This window comes from Podarcis erhardii (assembly GCF_964252035.2).
Source record: "Podarcis erhardii genome assembly, chromosome: 8".
In the NCBI taxonomy this organism is placed as follows: Eukaryota; Metazoa; Chordata; class Lepidosauria; order Squamata; family Lacertidae; genus Podarcis; species Podarcis erhardii.
The window spans coordinates 26,199,913-26,218,686 of record NC_138499.1 but is presented as its reverse complement, the minus strand read 5'-3'; the positions used below and the strand labels follow the sequence as shown (position 1 = coordinate 26,218,686).

The window sequence follows — 18,774 nt, the reverse complement described above, 5'->3', positions numbered from 1 at the left end:
CTGTAGAAAGGCACACTTTAATAATATTTTCCCCGCCCCCCCCCAAGTCCTCGCACAGCTGGTGTTATGTCATTTGTCAATAACTGCATCAAAGGGACTATCCAAAAGAGGCTCATGACATGTATAGAACATTCCTATGGTGATTCCATTAGTAATAAGTTATAAGAGAAGTATTTGCCCAAGTACATAAGAGTGTGCTCAGCCCTTGGAATACGCAACGATAGCACAGCGTTGTGAAGACATGGAAACTGTGAGCAACAAATGAAGGCTTACTGCTACGGAAATAATAGCCATGATAATAGGAAGGTCTCTTCTACGTATGACATAAAGGAAACCCTTGGGCTGGGTTAGCTCCAAGTAAAATATTACAAAATAATTTTATTTATGACACCAAATCAGAAAAAGTAATAGTAAACAAGATGTCTTCCCCAACCATAATTTATTCTTAAATCTTTCCCCAATATAAACCTTATTACATGCTCTTCATAATTCCCCAACAATTCCATTAGTCTGCTTTGCTTGTAAAAGATAAGGCACAAATGTCCATTGTGACTAAGGGAGAAACTAATGTCCCTGTTTAGATGGCATCATTTAGTTGGTCATATTTTGGAAAACGAATGTAATGTTTTCTTTTACTCTTCTAAGAAAGGGATCGGGAAGATTTTCGTGATTCCCAGAATAGTGTTTCCATTGCATCAACTGTGACATAGAGAGAGGCTTTTTTGAGTCAGGTTTCACATTGCTGTGGCCAAGCTGGCAATCTTGTAGAGAAAGGTTTTCCGAGGGACCTGAAAGAAATGGCATTTTTAGAGATGCAGGGAAGAACATCAAATGCCAAATCTGTTATTTTTGACAAAGAAGAGTGTGAAAATTATGAAACGGGAACAAGTCCTTAATTTGTCCCTGTTTAAGGTGTTTAAGCATGTGTAGGTGTGTGTGTGTGTGTGTGTGTGTGTGTGTGTGTGTGTGTGTGTGAGTGTATGACTGAAAGGCCTATCTAGTCCAGCATCCTCTTTCCCAAAGGGGTCAACCAGATTCTATGTACCTGGAAGCGCACAAGCAGTTCAAGAAAGCACTATGTGTCCTCTGCTTTTTCTCCTCAGCAAGTGGTAATTGAGAGGCATGTTGTCTCTGATCCTGGAGATAATACGTACACAGCCATCCTCACTAATAGCCAGTGATAACATTCTCCATGAATTTGTGTAAAGTGGTACCTCGGGTTAAGAACTTAATTCATTCTGGAGGTCCGTTCTTAACCTGAAACTGTTCTTAACCAAGGTACCACTTTAGCTAATGGGGCCTCCCGCTGCCGCTGCACGATTTCTGTTCTCATCCTGAAGCAAAGTTCTTAACCGAAGTTAGCGGAGTCTGTAACCCGAGGTACCACTGTAATCCCTGTTTATAAGATATCTAAGATAGTGGGTATCACCAGATCTTGTGGCAGTGGATTTCGTAGGTTAACTCTGTACTGTGAGAAGAAGTCCTCCCTTTCATCTGTCCCCAATCTACCACCTATGATTATGATTCAACATGGGTCAAATTATTGCACAAAAGGCATAGTTTGGATCACAAACTGGGAAACTTGCGTACCCACAATCTGCTGTTGGCCTGGATAGCTCAGTTGGTTAGAGCGTGGTGCAAGTTTGATCCCTGTATCAGAGAGTTGCAAAGCAGGGAATTGGGCTAGAATTCAGGCTTCCTCAATCTCGGCCCTCCAGATGTTTTGAGACTACAATTCCCATCATCCCTGACCACTGGCCCTGCTAGCTAGGGATCATGGGAGCTGTAGGCCAAAAACATCTGGAGGGCCGAGGTTAAGGAAGCCTGGATTGGATGATCCTCAGGGTCCCTTCAAATCCCACAATTCTATTAATCTATTCTGTTACAGCTCCCATCACCTCTAACTATTGGCCATTGGCCATGCTGGATGTTAGTCATCAGGAGGGCAACAGCAGGTTCTCCATCCCTGATTTAGAGGTTCCACAAAGAGGCAATTTGTTATTCACATAAAAGCAATTACCACTGAAAGCTACCAATCCCTATTTTTGCAATTTATAAAGACATTGAGGGAATGCTGGGAACCAAATTGTATACCGAGTTAGAGAGGAGCCAGTGGCCAATGGAGAGGAGGAACGAAAGCAAAACAAAACTCACCTAGGTCGCCTTCCTTTTCTGTACATTTACACTCCAGCAAATCATGGGTAAGGCAGCTAGACTCTTCATGCAGGGTGAACAGATCTCTAAGTTCTTCAACAGAAAAACGGATGTGTTCGGATCCCTTGGAAAAGTCGACAACTGCCCCAGAGAGCCCTTGCTTACTGATCTGTCTCTGATAGATTTTCTCTTCTATTGTGCCTGCATTGAAAAAAGCAGAGACACTGGTTTTATTTCTGGAAATGAGGGCCTGAAATAAAAGCCAACAGAAAATGCTGTATAATTCTTAAGAGCGGATACATCTAGAGATGTTTCCTGCGAACCAAACTCAAACAAGAGTTTGCAAATATGCGGCGGACCTGTAGTAAGCAGTCTGTAAATATGCACTGTATGTCTCTGCCCATCTCTCCAAACTCTGGCCATTGCCTAAAAGGGAAGGAGAAGGGAAATATGACTGAGCACACTATTCTGTATTATGTGGCTGGCAAGAGCATTTCACCTTATTTAAATTTACCCGCTTCTCTAACATTTGGTTGTCAGTTCTTTTAGGGACCCAAACTATCAGGTCCTGGAATTTATAAGGAAAACCAAGTGCAACATAAACCTATATATGTTTATTAAAATGTGGATCCCACCGGCCAAAACTACATGTGAAGGAAAACCGTAACTGAGGCTGCCAACATCTCTTCCCTGTCTTATAAACAGCTGTGGGTGATGCCGTATTTGGACTGAGGCATGGCAGGAGGGGAGTGCAAGCCTGAACCTCCACCTGCCAATTGCGTAACAAAAATCAGCACCCCTCCCTATAGCTACTATTAGCTACGGAGAGGAAAACACACAGGCCTTCCACAGCTAATAGAAGCTTCTGGCATGAGGGATTATCTATCAGAGACTCAGCACAATGGTAAAGGGTTAAAACCCCATTCCCCGGCTCTGCAGTGCCACTCCAAATCAGGCCTCCCTGAGGCTGTGGCAGCACCAGTCACAGAACAACTCATATTAACTATGGCCTTGAGATGACTCCATTAAAACCAACAGAATGTGTATCATCAATTTCAAGAGCAAAGCATCCAGTGGCCATGACCAACCAAACTGAATTGTCAAAACTACACAGGCTCCTCCCCCCTTTATTATGATTACAGCATCTCTATCATCCCTAACCCTTTCCCAACAAATCAAGATAATGTATGACTCCACTGGATGAAAGCCCGTTTCCTCCATACACATCTAATTTTAAAAGTAATTTAGTATTAAAAACAGCAGCCATCTCTACAATTTTTTTACCCTGTGTGTGTGTGTGTGCATAATGTGCAAAACAATGGTTAAGATCCAAAGAACAACTTTAGGTGTGCAAGGCCTTTGGCAAGCCCAGCGACTTTTTTTTTAACTTCTTTGAGCAACAGGCCTCCATGTCAGATCACAAATTTTCTTTTTAACCTTCCTCGGTTTCAAGATCAGTGAGCTACATGAGGAACTAGTGCTTTTTGGGGGGAGGGGGTTTATTGGGTTACTGCTTTTGGTTTGATTTTATATGTTGTGGTCTTATTGTGAACCGCCCTGAGACCTCCAGGAATAGGGCAGTGTATATGTTGAATAAATTAATAATAATAATAATAATAATAATGGCAATGGCTTACTTCAAAGCGTGGTTCAGACAACGAATGCAAGGGGAATTATTCAGCACTTCAGATATTTTAACCATCCTGCATAAATCAGTTATGGCATTTTCGTTCCTTGCAGCTGAGCTCAAAATAATGAGACCCCTATGCAACTAGCTATTCTCAAAGTAACTACCATATAGCCCTCGGAAAGGAGAAGTTTGCCTATTTGAAATGGGCTTTGAGCATCCTGTTTGAAATTTCCTGTGAGAAAGTGAGTTAAACTTCTGCAATGGAAAATATTAATTCCACCTGCATCCATCTTTGGTAAGTATGCTCAGCAAACCCAGGGCACAGGCCTGCATACAAAATGGTATCAATCTGAATGTTTCTTTGAACAAAAATGTGTGCCATTAAACAGCTGCTGCTAATGATGCCTGGTGTAAAAGGCTTTTCAGACATTCACAACAAACCTGAATATCCGTGGCTGGATTCCAATCGATATCATATAAGATTAAATGGGAGGCCCCAACAAGGTTCAGACCCACGCCACCAGCCTTTGAACTCAGCAGGAAGATAAAAGATGGGCAGAATTTACTATTAAAACCATCAACGATCTGCTGTCTCTGGGAGACGGGAGTGTTGCCGTCAAGCCTTGCATAGGAATATCCATGGCGTTTGCACACCTCTTGCAATATGTTCAGGGTCTGTGTGTAATTGGATACCACCACGACTCTGTCAATCCAGAATACAGTAGATCTGTTACTGGCTAATACAGTTCCTTCATGTTCATTGCATTTAAATCTCCAAAACGTATATATCGTTAGTGTGTGTACCAAGGGCAGGGTACATAATTTGCATGCAAAAAGGTCCAGGGTTCAAATCCTTGGAACCTCTAGGTATAGAGTCGAGAAAGGCTCCTTTTAGCACAGAACAGGTCCAGGTAAGTGCCAGGCCACAAGCCACATGCGGTCTGCAGCACTTCTGGATCTGGCCTGCAGCATCCCCTCCTCAGCGCTGCCCCCCCCCAAATAAAGTTTCCATTCACACAAATGAGAGATATTTTCTTAATTCCTGCCCAGGTTGCGGCAGGGTGAATTAGAGGGGAGGGTAACACTCCCCTGCGGTAACTAGTTTTTTAAAAAGGTCCCATATGCTATGTGGAAGAGGTTATTTTGTGTGGGGGGTCATCATAGCAGCTGAGGGCTGTAGACAATATTGAGCTAGATTGGACCAATCGTCTGTCTCAATACTAGCCTGCTTCCCAGGCTACAACTTTGCTAAAACTCAGTGAATGCCAGGTTATCAGATGAACAACATTATAGAGACCTAGCCTTCTTCCTTCAAAGAGCACAGGGTGACAAATAGCCATGGGGCAGAGGTTGAGCAAGAGTGTTTTAGCCAGATGCCACCTGCATGGTTCTAAGAAGTGCATTGTTGTGGTTCAGGAGGGAGGGGGTTTGCCTTGTTTTTACTCCTGCCCATGCAAAATGGGCTCCACCTGGTACGCAGGCTGAGACCCTACCTGCCCGCGGACTGTCTCACCAGAGTGGTGCATGCTCTAGTTATCTCCCACTTGGACTACTGCAATGCGCTCTACGTGGGGCTACCTTTGAAGGTGACCCAGAAACTACAACTAATTCAGAATGCGGCAGCTAAACTGGTGACTTGGGGCGGCCACTGAGACCACGTCTTGAAAGACCTACATTGGCTCCCAGTTCTGAGCACAATTCAAAGTGTTGGTGTCGACCTTTAAAGCCCTAAACAGCCTTGACCCAGTATACCTGAAGGAGCGTCTCCACGTCCAGCATTCTGCTCGGACACTGAGATCCAGTGCCGAGGGCCTTCTGGCAGTTCCCTCACTGCAAGAAGCAAAGTTACAGGGAACCAGGCAGAGGGCATTCTCGGTAGTGGCGCCCGCCCTGTGGAATGCCCTCCCATCAGATGTCAGAGAGATAAACAACTACCTGACATTCAGAAGACATCTGAAGGCAGCCCTATTCAGGGAAGTTTTTAATGTGTGACATTTTTGTGTATTTTTGGTCTTTGTTGGAAGCCGCCCAGAGTGGCTGGGGAAACCCAGCCAGATGGGCAGGGTACAAATAATAAATTATTATTATTATAACATCGATTGTTAGGATCATCAGTTCTAGGTGTATGTCATCTGAGAGAAATCAGATTAAATCAAAAGATTCAACTACACTAAAAAGAGAGAGAGAGAGAGAAGCTGACCAAACCAATTTCCTACCTTTCTGCAGGGCTCAGTTCCCGAATTGCTGCCAGCAACTGCGTCAGTACGTTCAACTTCCCCGAGTCAGTCTCAGAGAAAGAGGTTGGGGTATGTTCTTGAGAAACAATATCAAGCAAAGCCTCATGGAGGTTCTGTTTCTCTTGTACATCACAACTGGGATCACATCCTTTGTCCTAGAAAAAGAACAGTTCATTAAAAGTTGGGTGGCTTTTATTGTTAACATGACATATTATTTTTAAAGCATCAAGCACCACACTTCAGACAAGTTTACTCTGGATCCTGGAAGGGTGCAGTTAATCAGTAAAGCTGTTGTTTTCCCCTTCAGTGACAAACAAAAGTTATTAAAGCCTTACAGCAAAACATTTCTGCTTCTTCCTTCTTCAGCTGCTCTGAAGTGAATAAAAGGATGCTGTAGCCAAAGTGGATGTTATAAAGCATTGAGGACAGAATATCCCAAAATGCTGAATACGTAGATAATACTGCAAGTATTAATTCTTACTTTTCCTTTGACAGAGCTCCCACTCCATGCCAGCAGTTTAAATGACAACGCTTCCCTGTAGGATTGTGTGTGTTTCTAATTAAAGGCAAAAAGTTGCATGGCTTGAAAAAACTCTTGTTAAAGCTCAGTAAAGTTTACAAGTCTAAACTATGCAATCAGCACCACTTAGCTCCATGGAGCTTACTCCCATGAAACTATATACAGGACTGCAATTATTCCAGTACTAATAAATTGGGTATCACACTATGTACCGTGGCTTTTTTGCACACACGCAGCATCATGGTGGAACAAGAGAGCTGCCTGTAAAATTTACTATGACACATCCTGCCTCCGCCTGTGGGCCTGATCCACTGTGTGCGTGTGTGTGTGTGTTGGGGAAGGCAGAGGAAATGACTACGTTTTGTGTGTGTATATATACACACACACACACACACACACAAATATATATAAATATAATGTATTTCCAAGCAGAAGGTTCAAAGTTGCCACTAAAGCAAATACAGAAGCATCTTAGGCAGGGGATGCTTGGCAGGTCCTTGGCAGGAAAATCAGCATGGAAAAGATTCCATAAAGGTAGCATCATAGATTTGTAGGGATTTGGAAGGGACCTCGAGGGTCATCTAGTCCAACCCGCTGGAATGCAGGAACCTCAAGGAGATCATACATTTTTAAAAGATTGCCCTGAAGGAATCATGGCTGCTACTGGCAATATAATACAACAGAAGCAATAGGCATTGCTTTCTAAAAGGACAAGATAAAATACGCTGGCATCTCTTGACATCTTTTATTAACTAGTTTGAGAGGGAGTTGGGGAGACGGGATAAGAAAAGCCCAATTAATAATGAGTGCAGAAGCCAGCTAAGAGAATAAAGACTGTAAGAAATGGAACTGATAAAGGTTAGCATTTCATTTTCACACTTTCCAGGCTTGAGGTTTTTGAAGAAATCAAAAGGTGCGGCTACTTTCTGAAGTACATAATTTCTCAAGGGATTTTTGCTGATCTGCTGGTAGCAGCAGCAGCAGCAGCAGGCACTGCTGTAGTAAGTAACAAACAGGGCAGCCTCGAGGCAAAGGGAAAGGGAGACAAAGAAAATTCATCTGTCCTGTAACAGCGGCCAGAACATCTGAAGGGCTGGAAAAGAATTTGATCCTTGCCTCCAATGCCTTCAACTGCCGCTGCCGCTGCCGCTGCTGATACTAACAACCCTCAAGAGCTGTTCCATGTGCTCAGGTGAGAAAGTAGAAACCGAGAGAGAGGGGTGGGGCATATATCTGCAGCAGTATCTGGGAGGGAAGCATCTTTCCCAAAGCTGCCATGGGCAGGTCACTCCCAAAGGGTAAACATCAAAGGGCATTAGGGCTGTGTTAGAGGGAGTAATGATCTGAACCCCAGGTGAGAGATGGGGGTGGGGCTACAAGGGAAGCTCAGATAAAAGCTGGGAGGTGAACTGCCCGAAATAAGAGATGTGCCTGCCACACAATGTATGCATGTAATTTGTTTCTTCCTCTGACTGCCCACTCAGATCTATTGACTCTGCAAGCACCATAGTTATTCACAACTTTCAAGGTTTGCTCCTACTCCCAGGTGGTTCGTTAGAAAGTATAGAAGCAGCACCTTTCTTAACAAGATTATCATGTTGCTGAATCAGGTTTTTTAGGTGAATTAATATAATTGGGAATAGTTTCACTGTATTTTTGTGATAAACACGTTTTGAATTACTGTAATTTGTGAATTTATTGATATGCTTATGTGGTTTTTGATACTTGCTGGTCTTTATGTTGACTGAAATGATGTCCACTGTGTTTTTCTTGGCACCGATAATGTGAGATGCTTTGTAAACAATGTGTTTAAACAAAGCACAATATACAAACCTTTATTGCTTTGAAGAGAAGGTAGGGGTGGTTGCAAAGCTTTTTCAGAGCTCCAATGCATATTAAATGGGAGCTGTTTTCCAGACTACCGTGAAGGCAAGATCTAACAAACGGAGAGCTCAGCAGACTTCGATAGAGATCGAGCTGCAGTGCTGTTGGGCGGCAGAAAAGTATGCTCTCCAATTTAGGAGGGAGGAATTTGTTTATGACATCTTGGGTTCTTCTCAGAATGAAGAGTCCAGTGAGGCGAGTCAGTTCTGCTGCTCTTCTCTCTCCCAGTTCAATTTCTTCCTAAGTAAATGAAAAGGACAGTCAATCTGGCTCATACAAGCAATCTCAGCTTAATAGTAATGGTCTATAGATATAGAGTGAAGGGACGCGGGTGGCGCTGTGGGTAAAACCTCAGCGCCTAGGGCTTGCCGATCACATGGTCGGAGGTTCGAATCCCCGCGGCGGGGTGAGCTCCCGTCTTTCGGTCCCAGCTCCTGCTTTCCTGTTCGAAAGCACTCCTAAGTGCAAGTAGATAAATAGGTACCGCTTTATAGCGGGAAGGTAAACGGCGTTTCTGTGTGCTGCGCTGGTGCCGGCTAGCCAGAGCAGTTTCGTCACACTGGCCACGTGACCCGGAAGTGTCTCCAGACAGTGCTGGCCCCCGGCCTCTTAAGTGAGATGGGCGCACAACCCTAGAGTTGGACACGACTGGCCCGTACGGGCAGGGGTACCTTTATACATATAGAGACCTGCAATGTTGTATTGAGGAGTGTTCCTCTTCGAGTCAGGCAGACACATCCCCCTCCAGGATACTCCATTCCATCCACCCCCTCCCCAGTCAGTCAGTACAGAACATGTGCAGTTCTGATACATCCCCCTACTGTGGGTGGGTGGTGACATCTTGGCTACACAAAGCAATGGCACCCACACCTGAATTTCAGAAGTAGAGGGAATGATAAATCCAGTTCTCAAGTTCGCATACCACTCTACCTTGGCTAAGAAATGCAATCTGGAGCAGAGTTAAGACAATAGAGTTTCCATGAGGAAGAAGCAGACTTAGCCACTGTTAACATACACCCCTTAACTTTCTCCTGCATAAGTTAATAGTTGTCATTTCACTCCTATAGGGAAGAGTAAAGTACTGTGCCTGAGGACAACTGTTGCAATGAACACCAAACTTGCCACCCACCCCTGATACTGCGTGACTCATCCAATACCAGTAGGGATCCTCAAAATATGAGCATATTATGAGCATATGAAGTTCCTTTGTAACAGATGGGACCATTAGTCCAGCTACTACTGTATCGTTTATGGGGACTGGCTCTCTAGGATTTCAGGCAAGGATCTTTTCCAACCCCTTTTGAACTAGAAACCTTCTGCATGCAAAACATGGGCTCTGCTTCTAGGTTATGGCCCCTTCCCACTCATCATGCCAAATATGTTGTGCCTCTGTGCACACCCCACTCAGCAAAAGTTATGAGCATTTTGCCAGTTTTCAATAGTATTCAGCAATGGAAGCCACTATAGGGAGCTAAGACCAAATGGAGCCGTTTGTGTTGTACAATAAATTCTGAAAATCCTACTCAGGTTTTAGAAGTATGAACACATGTAACACTGCAAGGGTAAAGTTAAGTAATGCCTTTCTGTACAATCTCATCCAAAAGAACGGTTCATTCCTCATATTGTCAAGAAGCACCGGGTGCCCCTTAATTTTAAATCACACTGTTCAATTCCAGATTTTGATGATAATGTACCTTTGTTGCTGAAGGCTCTCGGGATCTGAGAATAGGTTCCTCATATACTTTTTTGTATGTAGACAAAGGACCAAGTATTCCAGGATTTACATACTCTATTAATGCATAAAATTCTTGCAGATCATTTTGTACTGGAGTACCTTGGAAGAGAAAAGGAATGCATTTACACCTTCAGAAGGGCTCTCTCCCCCCCCCCCCGAGCTGATTACATTTTATTCATCTTTTGCATTACAATGTAAATTTATCTTTTTTACTGTATGGCAAACAGTGCTTCCAGCTACAGGGTCTGATCTCAACATCTTGTTTGGACACAAATAACTCTTCATGTAGTATCCTGAGAAGTGTTCCCTCTCCAGCTACATTCATAAATGTGACAAACACTTATTTTATCCCCATGCTAGTCCGTTTGGTGGCAACAGGATGATTAAGTACTCACCAGTCAGAATAATTCTCCTCTCACAAGACAGACTGGCAAGTGCAGTCGTTGTCTTAATAGCAGCATTTTTCAAGCGATGTCCCTCATCACAAATGACAAGGCCAAACTGCTCCTTCTGTATTTGGTCCAGGGAGCGTAGAAACATCTCATAACTAATGACCAGGACTGAATAAAGTGGGGAATTGATGAACTCTTCTACTTTGTGATCCTGCAGATCGTAGAGAGAATTATAATGCTTTGTGGGTCAGGAAAGTTGGCAGTTTAAAGAAACAAAAACGCCTGTGTGTTTACTTCCTCACACAGCAGTTAGTTAATCTGTGTATGTCACTGCCATAAGACATGGGCACAGTTTGCTAGTTTAGATGGTTCTCAAAGATGATTACTCCAATATACACGGGAGAAAGCTATCCGTGGCCAATAGTCATGATGGCTGCACACTACCTGTTGGATGACAGGCAGCATGCCCCTGAACACCAGCCACTGGGGAAGAAGAGCAAGAGGGGGCTATTGCTTTCATGTGGGAAGCCCTGCTAGATGAGGGCAGTGGTTTGTCAAGCCCAGCATCTTGTTTCTCACACTGACCATGATGTGGGCTTCTTATGCATGCATGTGCATATAAACATCCTAATTCACATGCACACTCTCCAATCAGAAAATGTTGCACCTTCTGTTAATTGCAAAGCAGAATAATGGCTCTGGTGAGGGGGAGGCATCCTAGTGTTCTGGGGGTTTTTGCCCTTTTTCGTATCAATTGTTACATTTGTTCTAACAGCAGAGGAGAAAGGTGGAATGACAGATCGCGGTAGGCCCATAACAGGAAATGCTATCCTCCTCCTGGCAATACTGATCGGAAAAAGAAGAAAGAAAGAAAGAAAGAAAGAAAGAAAGAAAGAAAGAAAGAAAGAAAGAAAAGAAAGAAAGAAAAGAAAAGAAAGATGCTAAAAAGCCCCTCATTATTCACAAATGGTGAGGTGCTTCTACTCAGTTGTGTTGCAAGTCCTTGGGTGGCTCCATTGACAACACCACACAGCATGACAATGTAGAGTTGTAAAGTTACATCTAGATTTTATTGTCCCCACATGGGGAAGCAGCAAAAAGCAACACTCAAAATGATTTTTCAACTGTTTTTTACAATAGGAATACAAATGCTAACAAGGCGCAGTGTAAACATCCTCAAACCAGCTAACAGGCTCTGCAACAGTAAAAATAGAACTGAGGTCTATCCAAACACCAAGGAAAGTACCTAGCATTGTTACAGGTGACAGGTGAACATTGTTCCTGGTTCGCACATCATGTTAAACAATGGTTTAAAGAAATCTTAGCTAATAAGCCATGGCTTAGCGTTACATACTAACCCAGTAAAATGCCTTAACTATACCTTCTTTGTGAAAACAAACCATGGTTTGTTGTTGCTTTACTGACCTTAACTATGGCTTAGTATTACATGTGAATGTAAGTACCTCCCTAACAATGGTTTATGTGTGTTTGTTTTGCTGCCCTGCCCAAATTGCCCACCAGGTTACTGCAACTTTAAGCAAGAGAAGCCAATCTTAGCATTCAGCAACTCTCACTAGAAAATTTCCTGAAGTTCACGTTGCTGCTAACTCTGACTAATAACAGGATCCTTTTCCCCATCCAACTCTGCCTTTCCCCACCCCCATCCCTGCCCCACTTCAATTCACAGCTGCAGCTCAAGCTGGAGGTGAAAACTTAAAGGGAATTTCTTTGACATATCGCTTTGAGCTCTACCTACTTTATCCAAGTAGGTACAGCTCACAGTAGCAGCAACTTTATGCCTGAATAGCAAAGCACAGAAATAGAAGAGAGAATGCCAAGTAAGTGGAAGGAATTCAAGAAAGGTTCTATTCCTGTTGATGATTACAAATGAAACAGATGAAAATACTTAAGTGTGCATTATTGAAAGCAGTCTTTTAACCATCCAGGAGCAGATGGGGATGGGAGATGGGGGGTGGCTCCAACACAGGTAAGGTTTAAAGGTAAAGGTAAAGGGATCCCTGACCATTAGGTCCAGTCGTGGCCGACTCTGGGCTTGCGGCGCTCATCTTGTTTTATTGGCTGAGGGAGCCAGCGTACAGCTTCTGGGTCATGTGGCCAGCATGACTAAGCCGCTTCTGGCGAACCAGAGCAGCACACAGAAACGCCGTTTACCTTCCCGCTGGAGCGGTACCTATTTATCTACTTGCACTTGGACGTGCTTTCAAACTGCTAGGTTGGCAGGAGCAGGGACCGAGCAATGGGAACTCACCCTGTCACGGGGATTCAAACCCCCGACCTTCTGATCGGCAAGTTTACTGAGCTCAAATTTATGGTAATGGGTCAATTGTCAAGGACCCAGTGGGTAGACCAGAGGAGTGGGAGAAAAGGATTTCTAAAAAACACATGCTGCAAAGGAATATGGACATTTCTTTATTGGGAGAATGTAAGGAGAACACTGCAGGTTGATTAAAGTTGCTAAAGACTGCTAAGATTCCCACACCCTCGCTCTTGGAGCTGACCAATGGAAAGGGAAATGGTGACATGATGAGGCAATGCTAGCAGCTGGGCACTGCAAAGCCTTAAGGGAAGTCAGGAAGAGGGGCAGCTCAGGGCGAGAAGTAGGCCACGTGGAAAGAAGATAGTGTATGACAAAACAGTTAAAGTGTGGTGCTGATAATGCCAAGGTTGCAGGTTCAATCCCCACAAGGGACAGCTGCATATTCCTGCATTGCAGGGGGTTGGACTAGAATATCCGCAGGGTCCCTTCCAGCTCTAGGATTCTATCTGCAGAACGTTCTTTGGCATTTTTCAATTAACAGTGGTTTAAGAATGGTTTAACATGATGTACAAAGCAGACTATTATCTCACCTGATCCACTAAGAACACCTTGATTCTCTCACTTCCCAGCCATTTTTGAAATTCTTTCCCCCAGTTCTTCACCAGACTCCCAGGAGTGACTATCAGTGCCTGTTTTATTACAGGTTTGCATCCATATGGCCCTTGACGCAGGAGAGTCCAGAGGACTGAAATGCACTGCAGAGTTTTTCCTAAACCCATTTCATCTGCAAGAATGGCTCCAAATCTACAGCTTACTCTGAAAAAAGACAATTGCATGGTTGATACTTTCTTTTTCTTCTTCTTCTTCTTCTTCTTCTTCTTCTTCTTCTTCTTTTAAAGCTTGGCAATTCTCTGCAAACCATTCTTAGGAAAATCCATATTGTTAAGCTATGCAAGTCCTTTTTTCTTTTTCACAAAAATATGTATTGAGGCCTGGCCTTAGATTTTTATTTCATTTACTTACTATTTGTATGTGTTGGTTCAGTCACACACCTTCAATAATATGACAATGTTGTTACAAGGTGCATATCAAATAATTCAATTTAGTGCAAAACCAGAAAGGGTAAAAACCCCACAAGGGTAAAAACATTAATATACAGAAAAGGCTACAAAAATGAATAACAAAATAACATTTATGTTTATTAGCTTAATCTAGTATTTTTGCTTAGAATACACCTCCTTCTAAGTTTCTGAGGCTGTTTTCTTATACAACCTGAATCAAATTTGTAGAAAGCTCCTAACTTTGGCAAAAGCTTTCTCAACTTACTCTGATAAGGGAATGAGATTGGAACAGTTTTACTGAATGAACAGGAATCAATATCCCAACTTTCTCCTTTCATTGTGGTCTTCTCCTTTGTTGTTATTCAGAAGTCCAATGAGGCTTACACTCAGGTAAGTGGGTATAGGATTGAAGTTTAAAATCCCTACTTCAAATTACAGAGTTTATATTAAGCAAATGGCATAGCAATTTCAACAATGAGCTTTCTCACTAACTTCCCTGTTAATATGTAACGTGTCAAGTGTATCTCGAATGAGTGCCCTGCTTCTCTGAGGGCGGAATTTGCTAGGAGAGAATCGGTTGCATTATTCATTAATAGAAACCTCCTGCTGCAGCTGGTCCAAATGCAATTCAACCGAATTAACCACCAGGGCTATGCCATTTCCTACCACTACAGCATACCCATGACATATAGGCCAATTCTCAATAAGCTTCGGAGATACCAGCCTGCCCCCCCCCCACCCCATGCCAAGGTTCTAAAAAGACCGATGAAATCAGAAAGCAGAAAGAAAGTTTGCCCACCTGTGTGATTTACTGCAGATGACTGAAAGGCCATACTTCAGCTTTTGTTCACGCAATTTAAAAAGAAGTACAAAATGATTATCCTCTTACCTCATTCCCATCATACATTCATAAAGAAATGTGATCCCTTCCCGTTGGTGCGGTCGAAGATGGTTTACAATGTGGGGGTCCACAACAACATCCACCACAGGCAAGCCCAACTTGTTGAACAACCGCTGGTGATTTGGGGATGGGCGCAGCATAACTAAGCAATCTTAAATTTGAAGCACAGGAATCATGAAAGCAACATTACTGTTTATTCAGTAAAAGCTACTGGTTGGGGGAGAATCGACAGCTGGCAAACACAGTTATGTTTTTAATTATCAGATTAAGTAAAGCAGCAGAACAGCAAGTGATTGTCAATGTTACCTAAATAGATTTTACTCTTGTTTTGATTTATATGCATGGTGTGGATATGCCCTCAAGGTATGAAGGAATATTTGACTAGCCACTGCTGCCTTCCCCAACCTGGTACCCACCAGCTGCTGTTGGACTCCAACTCCCATCAGCACCAGCCAGCAAGCCCAACAGTTAGCGCTGATGTGAATTATAATGTTATAAGAATGTTAAAGTCATATATATATAATAAATGTTCATAAATGTACCAAGCAAGCACATACATAAACGTATAAACCACATATCTGAAACCCCACAGAAAAAAAATCCTGAAATCATTTTGTCTCTCCCAAACGACCTCAAATATTTCTCTGCAAGGTCGAAGGAAATGGGGAGCCTCCCCATTGTCTCTATGCTCACAAATCCTGTCTCAAGGGCACATTTAAGAAATGAATAGGGTGAGCCTGTGACCTGGATTCAGGAATTGAGTAGTTATCATAACAAAAGAGTGGTCAGGATGCCCAGGTAATCCAATCAGGTAACCTGGCAGACAGGATAAAAACAATGCACTCAGACTTCTGTTGTAGTCCGCCCCTTCTCTGATGTATGGATGATGTACTAGGGGGTGGTCTTGGGCTACACCCCTTCTCTGATGTATGGATGATGTACTAGGGGGTGGTCTTGGGCTACACCCCTTCTCTGATGTATGGATGATGTACTAGGGGGTGGTCTTGGGCTCCAGGGTGGGCAGTTCAAAAGGGCTTGAGCGCATGGTTCGGAGTCCCTCCTGTCTCTTGCATGTGACAGTGAGCACCCTGTTGCAACAGTTAATAAAGATCAGGCTTACTAGCTGCTTTGCTCCTCAATATTCTTTGGTTGGCCTCTGTTATTTTCTCCTACCAATAGAGAACCTACAAAAGGACTCTATATGGGCTCCTGGGTACCCCATAAGGGAAAAGGAGCAGTTTTTTCTTATAACAATAAGAAGAAACAATTGGAGGGCCCCTCGCTGGGAAAGGTTAGGCTGCTGCAGAAAAGAAAGCATCCTCTCCAAATTAATCAGATGGGGGGGGCATTAGTTGCAGATTGTCCATTTAAATGTATTATTGCCTGTTACTAGCAACCCCTGCACATCTCCTCATGTAGATTCGAAATTTATTTTAAAAAATATTCACCCCAATATATTGGAGCAGAGGAGGCCAAAAAAACCAGGGCCTAATTCTGCCAGTCTATTCAAATTCAGAAGAGGATAAAACAGAGGTTAAAAACAGATTAAAGCAGGTGAACCATAAAAATCCTCACTTGGTGCGCATGGATCATGACGTGGGTTATAGTTCTGGGAGCCTTTGGGAGGATTTCCTTCAGTGTTAGTTTTGGATACATTTTTGAAAGGGTTGCAGAATGGTTTTGCAGCAGCTTGCGAGACGTTCCAAATCTCCTCGGCAGTCTTCACACCAGACTGAAAACACTTGCCGCTTTTGAAGTCCTCTTCTGCAATTATGCCCATCACTTCAATTTCTTTGCCTCCAACCATCAGAGTCTGGCCTTGGTCAAAATTCTCCAGGTCTTTGACTTTGTATCCAGCACCTAAGAAAGGCCGCAAAATGTTTAGCTGAGATGAACGGAAAATTAAAATAATAGTAATAATAAAGCTGTCAGGTAAAAGTTAGACGAAGACTTTGGCCACATTAGGTTGGATCCAGAGTGCTCTGTCCATGAATGGAAAGGCTCCAAGATCCAATGGAGACTCCTTGCTGGAAGAAGGGAAAGAGAAGGCAATTCTCATCGATTCCTCTAAAGCCCTGCAGCCTCCCTTCTCATGCTTACCCAGAGGATTCCCCCAACCAGCTCCATGCATGTCTGTTTGAGAACCCCTGAATTAAGGGGTGTGAAGTATTACTATACTTTTGAACCATCAGAACAAAGCAAATAATTTGTTGGATTTCTCAGTTAGAGTAAAAAAAAAAACCAAGATGGCGGGGTGCATTAAACATGAGCCTTCAGGGGCCTTCAGACTGAGATCTGGCTGCTTATTTCAAATAAGAGGCAGGTCTTGTTGGGATATCAAGCCCTTTATCAGGAGGAACTGGCAACAATCCTAGGCACCCGGCTTGATTCCCTGTTGACCTCCCTGGCTGCATTCCCCAGCAGGCGCAGGCAAGGTCTCGATCGGCAATTCTTCTCAAACGTGAGAAGAACACGCCCCCTCTTCCCTGCCCCCCTGGGCAGGGGAAAGAGATAGACAGAAACGTATTTACATGCCTTTATTTCTGTCTTTACAGCATTACAAAAACGTGACTGCTCTCTTCAAGCTCCAGTGACAAACACTTCCTGGATAGGAATAAACGGAAGAGCTCATATTACACTCTGAGCTAATTCCGGTGCTTCGCACTGTGAATAGACTGTCCCTCTGATTCCCACTGGCAGTCCCAACATTCCCATTATGTTTACTTTTCAAGCTAGCACTTTGCAGCTGCATTGCATCCATATCGTAACAGGTCTCTGCCTCTGAAGCTCCTGGTCACATGCATCTTTTCCTAACTACCCTCTTCTCTCTCCCAGTTCTCTTCTCAGACTCCTCCCTGTCCTTCCCCACATTCCTCCAGATCTTTCTCAAGCACCAATACTCATACACTAAGTCCCTCTGTTCCTTCTGACCTACTTCCTTCTCAAGCCCCTCTGCCTCTTTTACTCTTCATTTCCCAATCCCATGCACCTGCCTGGCCCTTCTCTCTTGGATCTGAGCCCATAACCAATAACAAGCAGCCAGAGACAATTCTGGCTTTCCTACTTCTCTGTGACACAAGAACAGTTCAGCCAGTCACCGACAAAGACTGCGCCACTGCCAAATTTCCTACTCCATTGTAATGCCGACCATACAAACAACTGTTTTCATTTTAATTCAAGCACACATTCCTTTGGGGGCAGTGCTAAACTTCTACACATCAGAGTTGCACTCTAATTTGGCATTACCTCTTCCAATCTCTCTGCCTTCTGTATCTTTCAGGGTCACCGACTTCCCTCTCACAATAAGAATGGCATCACCTTCCCACTTCTTGTGTTTTTTCTTGGAGGCCTTGCACCACACTACGCTGAAGTATTTTGTGAGGCAGCCAGGCTCCTCCTGGTGCCTCACTGTTGCTGTTGTCACTGGGCACGCTGGACCTGTAGAGGCGAAGACACACAAAAAAGGGGAAAGATAGGGAGAGCGCTTGTAACACGTCCCTCAGGCTGAGCCCAGAGAGGCAAATGAAATGACAGCTGTGAGTGCTAGCTCAGCTGTCAGTCTTTTCCCTTTCTTCGTGCTTTTAGATGGGCTATATGCCTTTCTTTCTTTAAGAAAAAAAATTGAAACTTGCACACTAAATTTGAGATGTGTATATGGTACTTCCCATAACTTCAAAAGAAAAGGGGGAAATTTTACTAGAACCAATGCTGAGCCTATTTAAATATAACCCAGACAGGTCATTAATACCATCTAGTATATCTTGTCCACATTGTAGCATAATTCTTTTTATTTTATTTTTTTTAAATGACCATACTGTATACTGAAAAATGCAATTCAAGCAATAAAATTTCAAGTACACTGGTTTCAGTGGGTCTACTCTGATAATAACCATGCTTTCTACAGTGGAGCAGAAACATGGTTTATTCTAGTACTCACTATCTACATAATTTGAACATCCTTGCCTGTGTAGAATGTGTGGGA

General features: G+C 43.3%; 1 protein-coding gene across 1 annotated transcript; it reads right to left on the bottom strand.

Moving 5' to 3' along the window:
• Positions 1–358: 358 nt before the first annotated feature.
• RAD54B (RAD54 homolog B) lies at positions 359–18,747 on the bottom strand. The gene is made up of 14 exons (XM_081874229.1): positions 18,730–18,747; positions 18,039–18,230; positions 16,368–16,652; positions 14,781–14,943; positions 13,421–13,646; positions 10,556–10,763; positions 10,120–10,259; positions 8,375–8,665; positions 6,503–6,577; positions 6,001–6,176; positions 4,226–4,487; positions 2,514–2,580; positions 2,155–2,355; positions 359–788 (listed from the first exon to the last, which is right to left on the bottom strand). Exons 3-14 carry the CDS (start codon positions 16,597–16,599, stop codon positions 592–594), a joined length of 2,238 nt encoding a protein of 745 aa, XP_081730355.1. The 5' UTR covers positions 16,600–16,652; positions 18,039–18,230; positions 18,730–18,747; the 3' UTR covers positions 359–591.
• Between the last annotated feature and the right edge of the window lie 27 nt (positions 18,748–18,774).

What these genes read in the sequence shown, in the direction of transcription:
- RAD54B (XM_081874229.1), bottom strand. Translation starts at nt 16,599, where the DNA reads ATGGTTGGAGGCAAAGAAATTGAAGTGATGGGCATAATTGCAGAAGAG. An exon ending in GAGAGCCTTCAGCAACAAAG is followed by an intron (nt 8,666 to 10,119) that starts GTACATTATCAT and finishes TCATTTACTTAG; the next exon opens with GAAGAAATTGAACTGGGAGA. An exon ending in ATCCAGCCACGGATATTCAG is followed by an intron (nt 2,581 to 4,225) that starts GTTTGTTGTGAA and finishes CTTCCCTTTTAG; the next exon opens with GCAATGGCCAGAGTTTGGAG.